Consider the following 19924-nt stretch of genomic DNA (forward strand, 5'->3'; position numbering starts at 1 on the left):
ATAAAGATATTTAAATATAGCAAATTTTAGATTTACTTAGAGTTCTTGTAAAGACCATATCATTACGAATAAGATAAGAGCATGTCTATATTAAGAATATAGTCTATTATTGATAGATTAAAAGTACTTTCTATTGCAATTACCTAAAATTTAAATTTTCAAAACTTCAAAAAGAGTAATAAATTAAGTTGATGGTTGAATTGCTAATTACTATTAATTGATTTGATCTAATTCAATTGCTATAAAAGTATAGCTTTTATTACATGCTAATTGGATTGATCATAGGCTTGAAAAGATCATTTTGCTTAAAAGATGGCAATTTCTCCTCTTTTTTTGGCTTGAAATTATTACTAATCATTTTGAAGAGCATCATGTTTTGGGATACCCTTTACAACTATATATATTAGAGCTTTTTGTTCTATCAATGGGAATAATCATTTTCATAATTATGTGTGAATTATGTGAAAATTATTATTTAAATATTATACTAGGCAATTATATACTTTTAGCAATAATATTGAAAATGAACATATGAAAAGTAGTAATGCACCAAAACAGATAATAATGTTATATGGGTTTGGTTTGAAAATTGAGAAATGGTGGGTGGATGTGGGGGTGGGTTTGAGGAAGTAAAAAAAAAAAAAAGTGAAATAAAAAGAAAAAGAAAAAGAAATAGGAAAAGAAAAAGAAAAGAAAAGAAAAGAAAAGAATTTAGGGTAGGCAAAAGGTAAAGAACTTTTTATTTTTTATACCAAAAGAAAGAAAAGAAAAAAAAACAAAAAAGTCAAATAGGGATTGGGACAATCTTTTTTATATATCAATCATAATGATATATAACTTCACTGGTGAAGCAGAGGGAGATGAGATTTGCACCCAAGATTCATCATCATTGCCTATCTATATATTTCACATTTAATTTCTATCTATTGCCTCTAAAGAAACCCTACAAAATAAATTGGACATTAAACTATAGTTATTGTAATTAAATATATAAAATATTTCAATATTCTTTAACATTATCAAACTAGATATTAATGAAAATATCATTTTGATTGAAATATTTTTTTTATTAGTAGTATTTTGTTTTGTAATTTTTTTTACAATATAATAAAAATTAAGAAACGTAAAAATATTCTAATATTTTAATTAGATTGATAAATAAAAAGTATATAAAAAAAAGAAGGTAGAGAAAAGTTTTGATAAAAATAATGGACAAAAGAGAAAGACTAAAGAAAAGTCTTCCAATTACTTTATAGAGAATTGTAATTTCTATTTAATAGGTAATTTTTTTTCATTTGTTAGACTTTTGCCTTCTCTCTAAGTTTTGTCTTAAGCTCATAACTTATTTTTATAATATATATATATATATATATAGTGATTTCCTAGCATAGAAGATATAATTATGATTTTTGTAAAATACTCAATTGCAATCTTGAGAAAAAGAAACATATTTCTTTTGATAATAGTACATTACAAATGAGAAAGAAATGATTCTTCAAAGCACTAATACAACTTTAGAACTACCTTCACATTGACAAACAAAATGTTTTTTTCTTCTTCTTTAGAATATAAAATTTTCTACATATATATTATTAAAACTTGTCACATGAAAGTTGTTTTTCAAAAGTGAAAAAAATTTGAAAATATATTTTGTCATATTGGACTGATCATCGATCGATCGAACAAACTATGGTCAGTTTAGTAAATATTTTTAAACTGATCTCAATTGTTGATGTGTAAAAGTTAGTATATAATTTTGTGAAAATTTTCAATTTGAATATTTTTCAAACCGACTCTACAATTCTTCTCTTTCTTTAACCAATTGACTTTCTAAGTCCTTATTATTTTTAACCAATAATTTCAATAAGGATTAACTTCAAAAATTATTTTTTTAATATTGATGAAATGTACCAAACTAAATTTAAACCTAATCGGAGGCTAAAATAAAATTGAATAGCATGCAATAGAAAGATAAAATCATGTATATTCTTTTTTGGGAAATTGGGAAAAAATTAACATGATATTTTTAACCAATTAATTAATTATGTGTTATATTAGTATATTAGCAATAAACATTGTCAATAATATAGTGATACAATATGTTACTAATATACTTTATATTAGGTATATTATGCTGCAAAATGTACTTCATAACCTTACTATAACATACTATTGAAGCAATTTTATAAAATTATATATTTCTATGCAGCAACCAACAAGGGTTTTGACACATAGTATACTTTTCTCTATATATATATAAACCTCCTCTCATATATATATATATATAAACTATGAATTCATATAAATATATATATTGGTTTGTTTAAAGAATTTGAGAAGAGATGTAGGGACCTTGAGGGGTGCCCATAAACTGTTTCCTCTCATTATCTGCTGGGCAATTGAAGTCCACACAGAGTTTACTTAGGAGAGGGAAAAAAGATAAAGAAAGTTCAATTATTTGGGGCACACAAATTTGGTGCACTATGAAACATATAGAGTTTTTTTTAAAGAAATTATTATTAATATTTTCATATACCTAACTTATTTATAAATACATTTAGATAGACTGTTAGCATATAAATACTAATAAATACTCCATCATGATTTATCATTTACCAAAAGTAAAATTTTATTATATTTATAGATATATATTTTTTTATTAAATTTGTAAATATTTTCATGGAACATTTTTTAAATAGGTTTTTAAATACTCTTTCTTAATCCGGTACGGGATTTCATTCCTATACTAAACATATATAAATATATATGAAGGATGAATCTATAAATTAAACTTCACTATATAAACTCGTATATTATATTGTGTTATATCTACATGCAAATACTTGGAATCTCGTTAGTTTTAAAATGATTTAAAATCATAAATTGAAGAGAAATTGAAATTTAGATGAGAAATTATTAAAAATTGATAGAAGAGATGAGTGTGTGTTTTAAAGTGGAGTTTGTGTGTGGTGTATATAGTTGACTTTCAAATTGAATAGTGAAATTTCCACTAAGGCATAAAGAGACAGAATTTTTATGCTTTTGAGGGTTTGGAAAAACAGTGTGAGAATAAGCCTCCAAATAATATATATCCGAAGCATCAACTTCAGTTTTATCGTTTTTTCAATCCTAATTTTCTTTTCTCAAAAGAAACACAACTACTTCACATTCTATTTCTCTCTCACTTTCTTTACTTAATTCTTTCTGTCTCCTAATTTCTTACTTCTTTTTATTTGTTTCTTTCTTCTTGTTAAATAGTGAAATGGAGGAATGTTTTCTTTTTACTTTTTCTCCATCTTGCTTTTTGGTTCTATATATATATATCTTTCTTCATCTGTCCAAACTGTTGCCTTTGTCTTAATGTTTATATCTAAAACAAAAAATATAAGTGAGATCACGACCTACTTTTTGTTCAAATTTTTTCATGTGAATTGTTAATTTTCTTATACTTTTTTAGTTCAATGAAATGTGGAGGTGAAGATGGAGAATAACTAGAAAAAACAAGAACCCAATTATTAAAAAAACGTGTGAATTTTTAGTAAATTAAATGATTAAAGCCTAACAATGGGCATTTTCTTTTGTGCATTGACTATCAATAAACATTGTATAAACAATGTATACTATATAGCGAGGGTTATTGATTATTATTTTAAAAAGAAATGTACTAGGGTTGATTATTTATTAAATTGTTTTCACGATCAATCATACATAAACGAATAGTACTCTCTTTTTTATGTTAATTATAGATATATTATAAAAAAAAAAGGAAAAAATATTCGAAAAAGCAACTGAAAGACTATAACGTATATATACTGCATCAAGAGTTGTGGCTTACTCTTGGTGTGGTATATTGTTTGTTGGGACATACCATCTCTCTTGACTTCTTAACTCTAGACATTCATTTTAAACGTTGAAAGATTCTATTTATTTTACAGTGTCAATCAGTTAAAAGCATCAACTATATAAACTTAGTCGGGAGTTTAAGTATATATAGTTGAAGTTATAAGTTTTAACTATTTAAAAAATTAAATTGAAGTTATAAGTTTTAACTATTTAAAAAATTAATTTTCTATTTTAAACTTTGCTTCAATTATATTTAATCCTTTTTGTTTGGATTTAATTATAAGTCGTAATGATCTTTAATAACTTTCCATTTTTGTTTCTTTGATTTAGTCTAAAATCATCAATATATGGGTTGACCACCAGTATTTAGTTGAGTACATTCAAATCCAAGGGACCAGAATAATACTATTCTTAAACCATTAATTAATATACCAAATTTCTATAATCACCAACAAAAAAAAAAACAACCAAATGAACATCTTCAAATTTGAGGACCAAATTTACAAGTTTGCGTTTGTACATGCAATCTCACATCAGAATAATGTGATGATTATGTATTTATAAAGAGAATGACTAATTTTAATGAGGTGAAACCAAGATCAAATTTATAAAGACAAATATATCTAAGATAAACAATATTATATTATTGCGAAGATACATATTTTATCTTTAAAGTAGATGTAATCTATACCGCACCTAATCATTATCTATTAGTTAGTTGTAACATTTTATTCTACCTCAAAATTCTAACCAAGTCAATAAGAGTAAAGTGAAAAACATAGGAAAAAGAAAAAGGGAAAGCAGTTTTGGTATTGGCATACGTAAAGGGAAGGATCTAGGCTATTCTCGTATATATAAAATAGCCAAACCCCAAATTCTTTTTGTCACTCTATTCTCTTCAACTTCAACTCAAAATCACAAAAAAGTTGAAAAAGAAATCACTTTCTTTCTCTTTCTTCTCATCCTTCAAAAGCCACCCTCTTGAAAAAAAGGCATAGCCATTGCCAAACCAAAAGCTCATCTTTTTTTTCTTTGACAAAAAGAGAAGAAAAAAAAATGGGTTCAAAATCCCAAGTTATGTTGAACCCACAAGCTTTGTTGGAAGATCATCAAGAAGTGACACCAAATTCTCAAATGGGTTTCTTCAATTTCCCTTCAAATTTAACCTTTTTTCAACTTCCTTCAATCCCTCAAACCCATTCTCCTTCACCTTCATTTGATCCTCCAAATTTCTCCACTTCCAATAACAATACCAATAATAATAATAATTCCAATAATCTTTCAGAAACCCTACTTTCTTCTTCTATTTTGCCTCTCAAATCCTCCATTTCCTATGAACTTGCACCCCAACATCTTCTTTCCTTGCAAACATCCACTCCAAATCTATGGTGAGTGTAGTATATAATTTTCAATTTTCAATCTAGTTGAGATATTTCAATATCTCGGTGCAACTGCTAATCCCCTTTTTGTCTCTATGAATTGTTCAAAAAGTTTTTTTTTTCTCCTGAAAAAGGGTTTTTAATTTTTAATTTTGGAAATTAATGAAATGATTTTGTGTGTGTTGAAGGCCATGGGGAGAAATTGGAGAAAGGTTATTGATGAATGGGAAGAGATCAAATAATAATGAGAATTATAATAATCAATTGGGAGTATCAAAAATGAAGATGAAGAAAATGAAAGGAAGAAGAAAAGTGAGAGAACCAAGATTCTCATTCAAGACCATGAGCGATGTTGATGTTCTTGATGATGGTTACAAATGGAGAAAATATGGACAGAAAGTGGTAAAAAACACACAACATCCCAGGTAAATATATGTTTTTCTTTTACAATTTATTGTTTTTTTTTTCAATCAATCTTTGGATTTGGATTTGGATTGGATTTCAGTACAAAAATCTCTCTCTCTCTCTCTGTCTCTCTCTCACGCGTAAATATATTTGAGATTTGATTCTTTTTTTTTTTCTCTTTCTATAAGATTCAAAATTTTGATGTTTTGGTCATCATTATTTCTGAGATGGGGGGCAGAAAGAAGTAATTATAGGCTTTCAAATACATCAAAAAGAGAAAGGAGATCATATATCAAAACTAAACAAGTAATCATGAACCTCATTCATCTTTAATTTTCTTTTCCTTAACATATATTCATATATATGAATATCAATGTGAAATCTTCATATGAAGAAAAAGAGAGAAAATGTAGATATATGTAGCACAAAAGATGGACACACACAAATTTATAATACAATGTGTTAATAACTTCTATAAATAGAGAAAGAAATCAATTTATTAGGAACGCACCCCTCTCAACCTAAAACTAAATTCTCTCTTTTTTTAGTACAATAATTGGGTGGGGATTGATCTCTAACTTTTGAGGATGATGTTCATGGGAATAGGATAAAGTCAAACTCACTTTAACAATTCTAAAGCAAAAAATTTATAACAAACATACATGTGTATGCAGCCTAGTTGGAATAGATTGAAAGCGCACCTTGTGTCATTTAGTATGCTAGATAACGGATTCACAACATTCCTAGTTATAATAAACATAATGCATATATGTAATTACTTATAATAACAACGCAAGTTTATTTATTTATGTATTTTCTTCATGAATGCAGAAGTTATTATCGTTGTACACAAGATCATTGTAGGGTTAAGAAAAGAGTAGAGAGATTAGCTGAGGATCCAAGAATGGTGATTACAACTTATGAAGGCAGACATGTTCATTCTCCTTCCCATGATTCTGAAGATTCTGAAGCTCAAACCCATCTCAATAATTTCTTTTGGTACCCTCTTTCTCTCTCTCTCTCTCATTCTAAAAATTTTTCTTTGAAAATCATTACTCATAAAATACGACATGCATTATATTATTTAATATATATATGTGTGTGTGTTTTTTAATTCTCTTACTGTATTGGAAATTAGATATGCCTAACGATGGAGTAAAGTGGGTAATTGATAAAGTTTTGGGTTTAAGTTGAGTTTGATCTTGGATCTATATGAAACTATTTTGAATTTTGTGTTTTGTGGAAATAATGGGAAGAATAATATTGCAATAAATGCGTGGATGAAAATTTGGATTTTTTATTTGGGGTGGGGGGTCATTTTACATGTTTTAGATTGAATCAATAGTTGCTTTTATTATTGCAGGTAATAATGAAGCAAAAGAGAGGGGGAAAAGGAAGCCAATAGGGTTATTGATGGGCCTATCTGAATATTTGTTTGTATTATTTTGTTTGTGTTTCTAGTTAGTGTATTTTAGTTTTTGGGTATGTTAGCAGGGTAACTTTGTTGTAATGACTTTGGTTCTTTTGTCCATCTCTTTTATTCCCTTCTTGTGTTTGTAATGTAGGGAAAAGAGATGGAAATGAACCTTAGTCATGTGTGTGTGCTCTTTTCTTTCTTTCTTTTCATTTAACTGCATTATGTTTCTTTACCTATCAAATGAGAGGAAAAAAAAGAAAAAAAAGAAGAAAAACAAAAAGAAACTAAATCGAGTATTTTGGAGTTTCCATCAAACAACATGGATTCCTATTGTTATATATATCTTTATTATACGTAAATAACTTAGCTTGTAGTTTTCCTTTCAAGGAAATTGAGGGTTATCTAACTTTACGAGTCGGTAATGCAAAGATGCTTTTTTTCTGGAGATTCTCACAAGGGTTCTCATATTTTAAAGCATCACTTTTTACTTTTATATATATATAAAACTTCGTCTGCATCAGAAGAAAAAGAAATGACACCAAATCTTAGTACTTTAATTAAATTATTTAATTTTGGATCAAACAACATAGGTTTCTAGTTTTATATGCATGTATTTTATTTTGCTATGCATAAATAACGAATGATTTTTCTTTTGAAGAAAACGAATGTTATTTTATGACCCATTCACATGAACATATAGTATTTAAGGTCAGTATTGTTGAATATATATAAGTTCCAAACTCGTCCATCTATAATGTATTTAGAAAGTGTTGATGATATTCATATATCCGAAATTTCTTTAATTATGTAGCCACTTTTTTTTAATATTTAAGAGGTGTTTTATAATTGTAATTCTGTTATTTTTAGTTAATATGAAAGGAAAATGAACAGTGGACAGATACTGTTACTTTAGCTTTTTATATTTGACAATGAGGGGGTAAAAAATGAGAAGTAAATTTTTACAGATCTTTTACAATTTCTCTAATATTCTGTTAATCCATGTATTCTTTGGATAAAAAGAACTATAAAACGTATATTTCTTACAAAGAAAAATATTAAACTTAGTGGATGATTCGCAGCCTTAGTTGGAGGAACATTACTGGAAACCTTGTCGATTCTCTCACCATTCTTTTCATGGAATCTGAAGTTTTGGATTTTATCAAGGCCATGGACAATAATAAAACCCCAGGCCCGGATGATGCATTCACCATGGAGTTTATTTAGAAAGTTTTGGAACATTTTTCGCCATGACATCATGAACATGTTCCAGGGTGATGAATGTTACCTTCATAGCTTAGATCCCAAGAAGAATTGAGGGTCAAAAGGTGACAGATTATAGGCTAAGTCTCACCACCTAACCTGTACAAAATTTTAGCAAATTTTAGCTAGACAAATTAAAGCTTCTAGCTAAGCGATTAAAAAATGTTCTCCCAGATACAATATATATAAGTTCCAAACTCGTCCAAGCCATTGCTCTATATTCAACTTCAGAACTTGATCTTGCAACGATTGGTTGCTTTTTGGAGGTCCATGAGATGCAATTTGATTCAAGAAAGATACAAAATTCAATGGTGCATGTTTAGCTTCGTATCAGGATACCCTCCCCAATCTACGTCACAAAAACCATGCACAAAGATTTAAGGAGCTATTTTTGTGGAAAAACATACCGTTTCATGTCTGGTCTAGTCATGGTGGTGACAACCATTGATAGTATGGGTTCCATGGTTTTTCCAATATGAGACTCTCAACATCTCCAACATGCCCCCTCAAGATGCTGTAACTTTGGGTTCTCCTATCTTGGATCGAATACCCGTTTAGATTTAATGAACTCTAATACCATGTTTGATAATATGGAGTTTCATCTAAAAATCAATTGACAATGAGATGAGTAGTCCATCTATCTTATATAGAGTGTGAGTCTATTTGGTTTTTCCAATGTGAGACTTTTAACATCTCCAACAATCTTAGCCTCTCATCCACATGTTGGATGATGAGAGTATGTTCGGGAACTAAAACAAAATGAAAAAACTCATATTATAGAGAGAAAACTTAGAACGGTTGGAATTAGACACACATATGACCTGACAGTGAAAAACATCTCTTAAAAACTGTTGCAGTGTGATGCTGAAGGAGACGCATGCACAATATATATATGTTTGGAGCACCATGGCGCTGCATTCTTTTTGCAACTTACGAGACTTCTCTACCTTACAGCGTCACACATGGCACCATATATAGGGTGTCGTGGTGCTGCAAGGCAAAAACATAAAGTGGCTTCTTTCCTTTGCTCCTTACCTTGGATGATGCCTTACGACCTTGTATTTGCTTGATTTATCTTCAAATTGACATCAACATTGATTTCTACCCTCAAATTGCTCAAAATATATAATATAATCAAATAAGATCGTAAAATCACGGAACAAAGTGAAGCTAGACAACACATTTAACTTTTTGTGCTAACACCAATCCTCGAGAGGTATTAGCCAAGTGGATCCTTTTTTCCCCTTTCTATTTATTACAACTATGGACTACCTCTCTAGCTTTTATTGAGGAACGTGAAAACAACTCCCTTATAAAGGGCTTTCTAGCAAAACCAAATGGGTTAGATATTATTTGTCATTTTTCTTTTTTATTGATGATATATTTTCTCCTTTTCTCTGAGGTTGATCCTTTATTATCTTCAAAACCTGTGTTACATCATCAAACCCTTCGAGACAGCCTTTGACCTTAAGGTTAACTTATAGAAATTGGTTTTTGCCCAATGTCAATGTCAATGCTAACTAGATTCGCTAAGCTGAAATCTAAAGTTAAATTTGGAGCTGCCAATACACATCTCTCCCTTTGATATGTCTGAGCATGCCCCTTGGTAGAAAAATGAACTCTTAAGGAGTTATGGGATCCCATCCTTGAGAAGGTTGACCAAAACCTTGACTCTTAGTAGCATACACACATATCAAAAGGGGGTAGACTTACCTTATTCGAAATGAGCGCTTACAAACTTCTCCTACATACTATCTATTAGTATACAAGGCCTTTAAGCTCAATCTGTAAGTCCATTGAGAAATTTTCTTTGGGAAGGACCTATGAAGAATGGGGGCTCTCACCTTGTGAGGTGGCATTACATGATTCTTCCAAAAGACAAAGAGGGTCTCCGCATCGACCTTAAAGTTACTAATGATGCTCTTCTTTGCAAATGGATTTGGAGATATCTTACTGAACTTGATGGTCTCTGGAAATTGTTGATTAACTCGAAATATAACGTTGGCTCTCCTTGGATTTGATGCCTTTTTCATAAAGGAGTAAACATAAGTGACAAGTGTCAGCTATTCTCTCTCTATATTGCTCTTAGTCCATTTTGATGTACTCTTTGCAAAAATGATAGTGAATCGGCTGAACATATCTTTATGCAATGCCCTTATGCAAAGTGTATCTGGACAACTCTTTACACTACCTCTTCGCCTCCTCAACATACCTTCCTCTTTGGATGATGTTATGTTGCAATTCGCCTAAAAGGAGTGATGATTAGCCTTAACGCCTTGTATCTCATATAGTGTGTTAGTATCTCGCCTAGTCAGAATCCCTTCTTTGGTCAACTCACGTAATGTTTAAGTCGCCAAGTGAACACCTCTCCAATTGATCAAAACATCAACAATTTAGCTCGCATACTGATCAAGTCATTTTCTGGTCAAGTCTCCTACCTGTTGCTTGGTCAAAATGCATAATGGTAAAACGCTTGAACAAATCGCTCAGTCAAAATGCAAAATGCAAACTGCAAAAATAAAAACTAGTTAGAAGATGGTGAGTCGCACATCTCGCTCTCTTTAAGACGTTTCGTGGCTCTGCTCTTTTTTGTAAAAACGATTTTGATCGCCTTGTTATTCTCATAATAAAATTATTCTTGTTCTTTCATTAGTTTTGGACTAGAACTAATCGAATTCACAACACAAAAAAAGGCACACTCTAATGCTCAAAATACTCAAAGGGAATTTTTGGAAGAGAACAAAATTGTTATGTGCAAGTTCAGAAGTGAGAAGTGTGAGACTGAAAATATATAGTGAGTGGTAAGAGACTCCAACGGTGAAAAAAATATTTGCAAAAGAAAAACCGATTTAATAAAACCCATTTATTTTGGAATGTTTTGGTTTTGGAAAGTTTAATTTTACAAAAAAAAAAAAAAACGTTTACAATAAGAAAATGGTTTAGCAAAAATAAATTATTATTTTATCTTTCCTTGCCTCGCCCAACCAATGGCACGCGTGTGGAGATATAGGCATACCTACATTTTCCTATCTCCGCACCCCTCCCAAAACTTGGGTGCTCTAGGGAAAAATTACAAAATCAAATGTGGGTTTGTTATTTTTACTAGACTCAAACGTACTCTCTTTGCAAAAACATTTGTGGTAGAAAATGCACGATTATTATTCAAGGAAAGAAGGTGAGAGATGATGCAAGTGTTAAGAATATCTTGACTTTGCTAGTTTCGATAATCTAGTACGTGCACCTAACTTGACCCACATATGCTAACCTATTGTGGTTTCCTTTCGAACCTCTCTTGTTCTTGTCGATGACAAATGTTTTTTTTTTAAATTTACATTCTAAGAAACGTGTTTTCGAAAAATACAAAATATAAACACATTGAAATTATTTGGTGGCACATCACATAAAAATAGGGTTATTTTAACATCTAAGTCTAATAATTAAGATTGAAGTGGATCTCGTGATGACCCAATTTATAAAAATATCTTAATAATAATAACAATTATTATTAAAAAAATAATTGAAAATGATAAACGTGCTAAAAATATTTATAAAATGTAGCAAAATATCATATTCTATCAATGATAAACACTAATAGTCTATCAATATCTATCAAATATAGTGCTAGACCCTGATAGAAGTCTATCGTTGATAAAATCTGAAATTAAGTTTGTTATATTTTGTAAATATTTTGATTCATTAGGTTATATTTAAAAATACACCTTGTTATTATTATAATTTCGACAAGATCAATTTCATTTCATGTGAAATTATCACTTGTAATTTTGAAAATTCATCAAAACAAGTAAGAGTATTAGACAAACATAAAAACTAATAACGGTGAATGGTAGCTTGTCTCTAATTTTAACGAACAAAATTCAACCGACCTATAATGTACTATAAACCATGTAATTGAAAATGTTAATTTATTTTGAAAACATAAACACAAAGGACTGACAACGACTATTTAAAACTATAATAATCACCTCTTGCGAGAGTAAATGCTATTAAGAACTCTCCAATTAGCTACTACAAATAATATTTCAAAACTAGCTAGTTTTACTACTTGCTATAGTTTTTACTATTGATTCATCATTTCTTTTATTATTTGCTATAATGTTTACTATTTTCTCATCAAATTAAAATAATTTACACACCAAACTCATATAACTAAAACTAAAATAATATATACACCTCAAACACAACCTATTATAATCAAACTATATAATAAATCACTTATCGTTATAAATTGTAGAACATTTCATGTATACTATAAAAACAAAAGTGGAAAAAACTCAAACCCAAACAAAAAAAAAAAAAGAAAGATATGTCTACGGTTTTCCAACTTAATTAGTCACGAAATATCACAAGAACAAATTTGTTAAAATATGTTTTCAAATTTAGGGACCAAACAAATAGGAAGCCCTAGAAAAAACCTAAAAGTAGAGATGTGGGCTAGCTTTTCATTGAATGGTCTGTTTGGAAATTGAGTTGTGATGTCCTTTTATTCAAAAGTCATGTATTAGAAGAAGAAGAGAAATTATAATGTCTCACAAGAAAGCTATCTTTGTCCAATGAGAGAAGTTGTGAGACTCAAAAGGGCACAACATCATGTGATTATGCCCTTGTTTATATGAAATGGTCATTATTCAACAACTTGAGTTATTCATCTTTAATTTTGTCCTTCAAGCCATGGACAATTTCCCATCTTTCCCTCTTGGGAACCAATGTGACTCAAATTGATGTGTCTTTCCCCCCCCCCCCCCCCCCCCCCCCCACAACCCATCTTTGAGTTTTGTCCTGCTAACATGTAAACCTAGGTGTAACGCCCCAGGCACAAGATTCGAACTAGGATTTGAAATTTGGATTTTCGACATTATTCCTTTGCATCCACTATGACTTGACAACGTCATCTTTACTTGTCTTAAAAAGTTTTTTTAAGAAATCACCCAACACAGAATTGTTTCAAGCTAAGCATGCTTAACTTTGGTTTTTCTATGATCAAGCCATTGAAAAGTTAGGTGCACATTGTAGGTATACGTAGTAACTTTTAAATCATTTATGTATTTCTTAACTTTACTTTCATGTTCTTGAGATCTCTTTCATTCGGATGTAATATCGGTTAATTTATATCTCCTCTTAAATTTAGGACGTTACCTTAGGTAATCTAAATTGGATCATCCACAGTCATAAGAATATAAGCGGAAAAAAATAACAAAAGAAACAACAAAATAGGAAACACAAAAATTAACCTATAAAAACTTCAAATCGAAAAAAAAATCATAAAGACAAGAAAATTTCCGCAACGTGAAAAATTATTACAATTACATAATTACATATAGAAATCTTTTCTCATTTCCAATTACAAGATAACTCTACCATGCATTATCAAATATAATATATATATATATAGAAATATCATATATATTTCTTGTTGTCTGAAATTTTATTATTATTATTATTTGAGATCTTTTTTAAAAAATAGAACAAAGTGACAAAATATTTATAACGTACCAAACAACTTCGAAAACGGAAAAAGCTTAGCATGAAAATTTTCAAAAAAGTCATGTGATTAATTGGTCTCTAGCGCTTAATATATTTGGAAAACGATTGCTTAGGTTTTATTATTTTTTCCTATACGATCGTTTAGATTTTGATGATTTTTTTCAATATTTTTTTTGGTACGCGATGATTTAGATTTAACACATGATCGTTTAAATTTGGTTGTCTAAATTTGGGTAGCAAAATCTAAATGATTTTTTTGTACGCGATCATTTATATTTGACACACCATTGTTTAGATTTTGTAACGATCATTTAGATTTGATCATTTAAATTAGAATAATCAAATGCCAACGATTTTTTAAAAGAATTTTTGGTACATGGTCATTTAGATTTGGAACACAACTGTTTAGATTTGATTTGGTTATTTTTGTATACGATTGTTTACATTTGGCAATTTAATATCTCAAAGATTTTTTATATTTGACACGCGATATTGAACCAAATAACAGTTTGAAAAAAAAAAAATAAAAAAAATGACTGAAGAATGAAAAAAATGATAGAAAGAAAAAAGAACCGAACAAGAGAAAGAGACGATGTGAAGAAAAAGAAAAACGACAGAAAAAAGAATATGAAAAGGAAGGACAAATAAAAATATTTTTAAAAATTTGTAGAAAAAGAGAAAAAGAGGATGAAAAGAAAAAATATCGTTGAAAAGAAGAGAAAAAAAATTAGACGATGACAAAAAAGGTAAATCTGATTTTATTTTTTTAAAAAAAGATAAATTTCATAAACTTTTTCAATTTGTGAGTGACAGTGAATATTTTCTCATTCATGGTTAACCTTATTAGATTTTGTTTAATTTGATTGGAAAAGTAAAGGTTAATTATGTCTTAGCCACACGTAGATAGATATATATATATATATCCTAGCGGACATAACAAATTTGTTGGTATTTGAATTAAATGAACCTAAGCTAATAAATATGTAATTTAAATCACTAAAACCTTGAAAAGTTGTCTTTGATTAACAACTAACCTAATTTATGATTCTTTCCCAAAAAGCATTAATGGTGTTTGTCTCTTAAACGAATTTAACTAACTAATATTAAATATAAAGGAGATTTATGCATAATTCAAAATTCGGATCCAATTCTTGATAACACTCATCAATTTTGGCATAACTCCAAGGACGGCCTCCAAAATAAAAAATTAGGCTAATTAAAGTTAAGTTTATTATGGAAATAGTTAAAGTTGATTTTTATAAATATAATAAAATATCCAAATATTTTGCATCCGTCTAACAAAATCAAAATATTTTCATAAATTTTATGTATGTCTTTCAATAATAATATTAGAAACGTTCTTTTTCTACTTATTCATTGCGATTTATTAATCTCTTCTTCATATATTATTATTTTCTTATCCTTTTTCATATTTCTATTTGTTCTTATCCATGATTGTTTCATTTCCTCCTCTAGAATTTCTTCATTCTTCGCCATCTCTATTTTTTCTTTCTTTTTTCATTTCTTCAAATTTCCATTTTGATAAACGATCTTCATCATCTCTCATATATTTCTTCTTCCAGATCTAAACGATATTGGTTCAAGATCATGTACTAAATATAAAAGATCTTGATATTTGATATTGATAAACAATCGTGTATCAAGTCTAAACGATATTTGTAAAAAAATGTTGTACTAAATATAAATGATCTTAGTACATGATCGTTTAGATCTTTATCATTATCATTGTCTTTCTTCTCTTCTTTTCTGCTAGCGATCTTTTTACTTTTTGTCTTCTGTAATATTTTTTTCTTTCCATTGTCTTTTTCTGCAATTTTTTTAAAATATTTTCATTTGCTCTTCCTTTTCATATTTTTTTCTTCTGCAATTTTTCTTTTTCTTCCCATAGCGTCTTTTTCTCTTCTTCTGTATTTTTTTCTTTTCTTTTCTATCGTTTTTTCTTCCTTCGATAATTTTTTCTATATTTTTTCAAACTGTCATTTAGTTCAAGATCATGTGCCAAATATGAAAGATCATGAAAAAAAAATCATTGGAATATTAGATTGCTAAATGTAAATAATCGTGTTCCAAATATAATTGATCATGTACCAAAAAATCTTGAAAAAAATCGTTGAGATTTTGCTACCCTAATTTAAACAATCAAATCTAAACGATATTGTACAAAAAAAAATCTTGAAAAAAATCATTTGATCGCATATCCAAAAAAATCTTTTAAAAAATCATTTAGATTTGATAGCAAAATCTAAACGATCGTTTCTCAAATATATTATAAGCGTTGGATGCCAGTTAATCACGAGAAATTTTTAAAATTTTTTATTGTGTGCTTATAGACTTTTTTCGTTTTCAAAATTTTTCTTGAAGGTGAAAATATTTTACTGTTTTATTCTATACTTCAAAAGACCCTTTTCAATATTTGATATTATTTTATAAACATCCCTTTTTATTTTCTTATCTAAATTTATCTTTTGATAAGTACATAAATATTTTACAATGTATATCTAACGTTGTCTTACCTTTATAGAAATATAAACGATGACTAACTAAAGATGGTGGTGATTTGTTATAATCTAATTAAGTCACAATCAAAATTTCATTAACTAATTATAATAACTTTTATGAAAATTAAAATTATTAGGATGATATGGATGTCGGTATTTTGAAACTTAATCCATGTTAGCAGCTGTCTTAAAAGGGTGCGTCCCACTTTTGCTTCCGTACACTCATATAATTCCATGCAATGCCTTCAATTAGTCCCCATTCTTGTCGGTTGCCTTTTCCCTCCCTTCTTTCAACTTCATGTCCATCTTTTTATTTAATTTGTATTGAGAGTCATTAATGTTTTTGTTGCATCCCCTTTTCATTTATTACAACATCATGCATATAACCTATTATTCAAAATTATTAAATATATTATAAAATATGTCAAACTTTATCAACATACACCGTACTGTAAATATTGGTATATTACTGATAAGTCATACAAGTTTATCAACTAACAAACTTTTCTATATTGGTAATTTTTTTTAAAATATTGCTACATATTTAATTATTATTTTTAAAATTACTGTCCATTATAAATTATACCTTTTATCTCCTCTCAAACTGGATAGCACGAATTAATTTTGAAAATTTGTAATATCAATTTGAGATTTGATTCTCTCGTGTTACCCACTGAATTAAAAAGAAAAATCACTTAAATTATCCCACATTTTTCCTATTTCTGTTTAAGATTTCTTTCAACCATATCTAATCATTCATTTCTTTTATGGAAAAGAAACAAAAAAAATTGTTATTCAAGGTAGTTGTGAGTTTTGATGGTGCATTTTGTTCAAATTGTATAAGTTCATGATCTTAATAATAATTATATTGATTGAGATATTTATTTTCAGTCAAAATGTTATAATTAAGAAAAGCAAAAAAGCAGAGTTAAACGTGAGTTTAGAGGATCTAAAAGAGAATAGGTAAGGAACCTAAAAGAGTTCACAAAATCCATTAGGTGAGCCTAAAAGGAGTCTAAAAGAACTAAGAGAATCCAAAGGAGCCTACAAAAACTCAATGAATCCATAGGGAGAGCCTAGTGGAGTTTAGAGAAACCTTACGAGGAGTCTAGGGGAGCTTAGAGAACCGATGAAGAGAGCTTGGAGGGATCATCAAAAACCTATAAGAGACCTAGTGGAGCCCTAGTCTCCCGTACCTAAGAGAGAGCTTAAAAGAGCTAAGATCAGGTATCTATGAGGAGAGAGAAAGAGAATTTAAAGAATCCACGAGCAAGCGATCAAATGACCCATGAGAAGTCTAGGAGAGCTTAGAGGACCCATGAAAAGAGCCAAATGAAGCTCAAAGAACTCATGGAGTGGCAACTATATATGAGATTTCAGAGAACATATAAGGAATCTAGGAGAGCTTATAGGACCCATGGTGAGAGTCTAGACGGACCTCAGAGGACACATGAAGAAACCTAGTAAAACCCTAAGATAAGACTTGGAGATCAACCCATGGCAGACCTCACAACGATTGAGTTTGAAATTGCTCGATTAAATTCACGAGTTAATGTGTTAGCTACATCCACAAGTTATAGAAAGCACAATTTTATTATAGTGTAGTTATTTGAACCCAAGGTTCATAATCATAAATAAATCATAGCTAAATATGTCATACACAAATTCTACACAAAATTTGGTGAAAAATATATAGTCCTCTTGTGCCATAAAGAATCCAAAATGCTTGAAGAAGTTGTTCCCTAGTTGTCTCTACATGTTCATTCATATACCAACACCTTATATCAAAAACCTCCAAAAATGAAGTAGTATAGAAGGGTCACACTGTCTATTTTTTCTTTCATTCTTTTGCTTAAAACCAAAGAGGAAGGGAACATTATAGTTATTTTCATATTACATATAGAAAACACACACAACAACCACATTATATAATATGTGATAATAATTATTACAACACATTACAGACACATCACAATCTAAATAACAGTAGAGTCAAGTTGGTGGTGAGATATACTCTTCATATTACTCTTCTCTATAATTATATTTTATTTCATGCATGTGAAAGAAATATAAAAATAATGATTATATACCTATCACATATATATATATTCTTTTGTAAATTATTCTAAATAAAGTGGTTTTGAGTGAGTTTGATTTTTATTTAGTTTGAAGTTTTTAAAATATTACATTTTGTCTTTAAATTTTGATTTTCTTTCTTTACTCAATTTAGATTTCTAGGTTTTAAGATTTATATGCTTTTAACCTTGCCTTCCAATTTTGACATACATTAAAATGAATTGATAGACATAAATCTATATATATTTGAATGTTTGTTTTGTTTATATATATATATAAAGACGATGAATCTCTATTAAAAGTCTAATTCTGATTTACTCAACACAAGATTAAAAATACTTTTTAAAAAAATTATATCAAAATCCTATGCATAGCAATTATTAGTTTCAATAATAACTAAAAACAAAAATTATACATAGAGACAAAATTCCAAGGTCTATATATACAAGGAAAATTCTCGAGAAATTTCCCAAATAAAAATTCTCTCTCAAATTTTAGCTTTTTAATATTGCAAAAAATTATGGTTCTTAAGAAGACATTAGCATTTTCATGCAATAATCTTCTCCAGCTATTGGCCTTCATCTTTCTCTTTTTTCTTCTCATCACAACCACAGGTATTGCTTGTTTATTTCGCTCTCCAATTATTTTTTAGGAATTGAACAGTAACTTATTGTTATTGCTTGTTGTACGTTTTAGGTTCTTCAGCAAGGAGTTTAGTAGAAGGGAGGAGTCGAAATGACGACGATCCTTACGTCAAAAACCATAGCGGAGTGATTGGAAACGACTTGGTGACAATGGATTATACTCCGGCGAGGAAGAACCATCCAATTCATAACTAGCAAAAATTACTAATAACTATTGGTAATAATGTTTTTAGAGTATGTTTGTTTGGAATTTGAATCGGAAGAAATTATATATGTTTTCTTCTTTGTATTTTCCTTTATTCATAGAGAAAGTTAAAGTAAAAACCTAAGCTTGAATGCTAAACATTATCTATCTATATATGATATGAAATGATATTTTCTACCGTTTACGTAGTTTAATTTATTTGATATTCTCTATCTAACTTCTCTTTATTTGAATATATATATATATATGAAATAGGAAATGAAAGTATATGATCATTTGATACCTCTCTTCATATTACAAATTAATAATTTTCATAAAATGTACATATACATTTGTAGAAAACGATCAAAAAATATAATGACATGCAATTTTTTTATAGTGATCAGTTCTATTTGCCAAAATTAAGAAACAAGCATGATCAATCAAATAATTTTTACTAATTTTTCTTTTCTTTTCTTTTTTGCATGATATTGTAACTTAGTAATTTAGGTTAAGTAAGGATGGTATTTTTAAAATCATAACCAAAATTTTAAATAAGAAAGATTCTAAGTATCGTACATTCTAAGGAGGCTATTTATGCAATTTAATAATAAGAAATAACCATTAATCAGTTTCATGCAATCTCCTAGTCCTAACAATGTGTGTTATGTCTAGGCTCTTAGTTACATATATGT

General features: G+C 28.9%; 1 protein-coding gene and 1 long non-coding RNA gene across 3 annotated transcripts; both read left to right on the top strand.

The window, feature by feature from the left end:
- The first annotated feature begins 4723 nt into the window (after window positions 1-4723).
- On the top strand, window positions 4724-7472 carry WRKY53 (probable WRKY transcription factor 13). 2 transcript variants are annotated; one of them, XM_004148407.3, is made up of 4 exons: window positions 4724-5231; window positions 5411-5647; window positions 6459-6626; window positions 6991-7472. In XM_004148407.3, the coding sequence occupies exons 1-4, from the start codon at window positions 4900-4902 to the stop codon at window positions 6992-6994; spliced, it is 741 nt and encodes a 246-aa protein (XP_004148455.1). In that variant the 5' UTR covers window positions 4724-4899; the 3' UTR covers window positions 6995-7472. The 2 variants fall into 2 exon arrangements, with proteins under 2 accessions (XP_004148455.1, NP_001292701.1); NM_001305772.1 differs by lacking the exon at window positions 6991-7472 and having other exon boundaries at window positions 4921-5231; window positions 6459-6629.
- Window positions 7473-18880: 11408 nt separating this feature from the next.
- On the top strand, window positions 18881-19432 carry LOC116402218. The gene is made up of 2 exons (XR_004214675.1): window positions 18881-19015; window positions 19098-19432. It is a non-coding gene; the product is annotated as an uncharacterized LOC116402218 (long non-coding RNA).
- Window positions 19433-19924: the final 492 nt, after the last annotated feature.

The sequence above is a fragment of the Cucumis sativus genome, chromosome 2, assembly GCF_000004075.3.
Source record: "Cucumis sativus cultivar 9930 chromosome 2, Cucumber_9930_V3, whole genome shotgun sequence".
Lineage (NCBI taxonomy): Eukaryota > Viridiplantae > Streptophyta > Magnoliopsida > Cucurbitales > Cucurbitaceae > Cucumis > Cucumis sativus.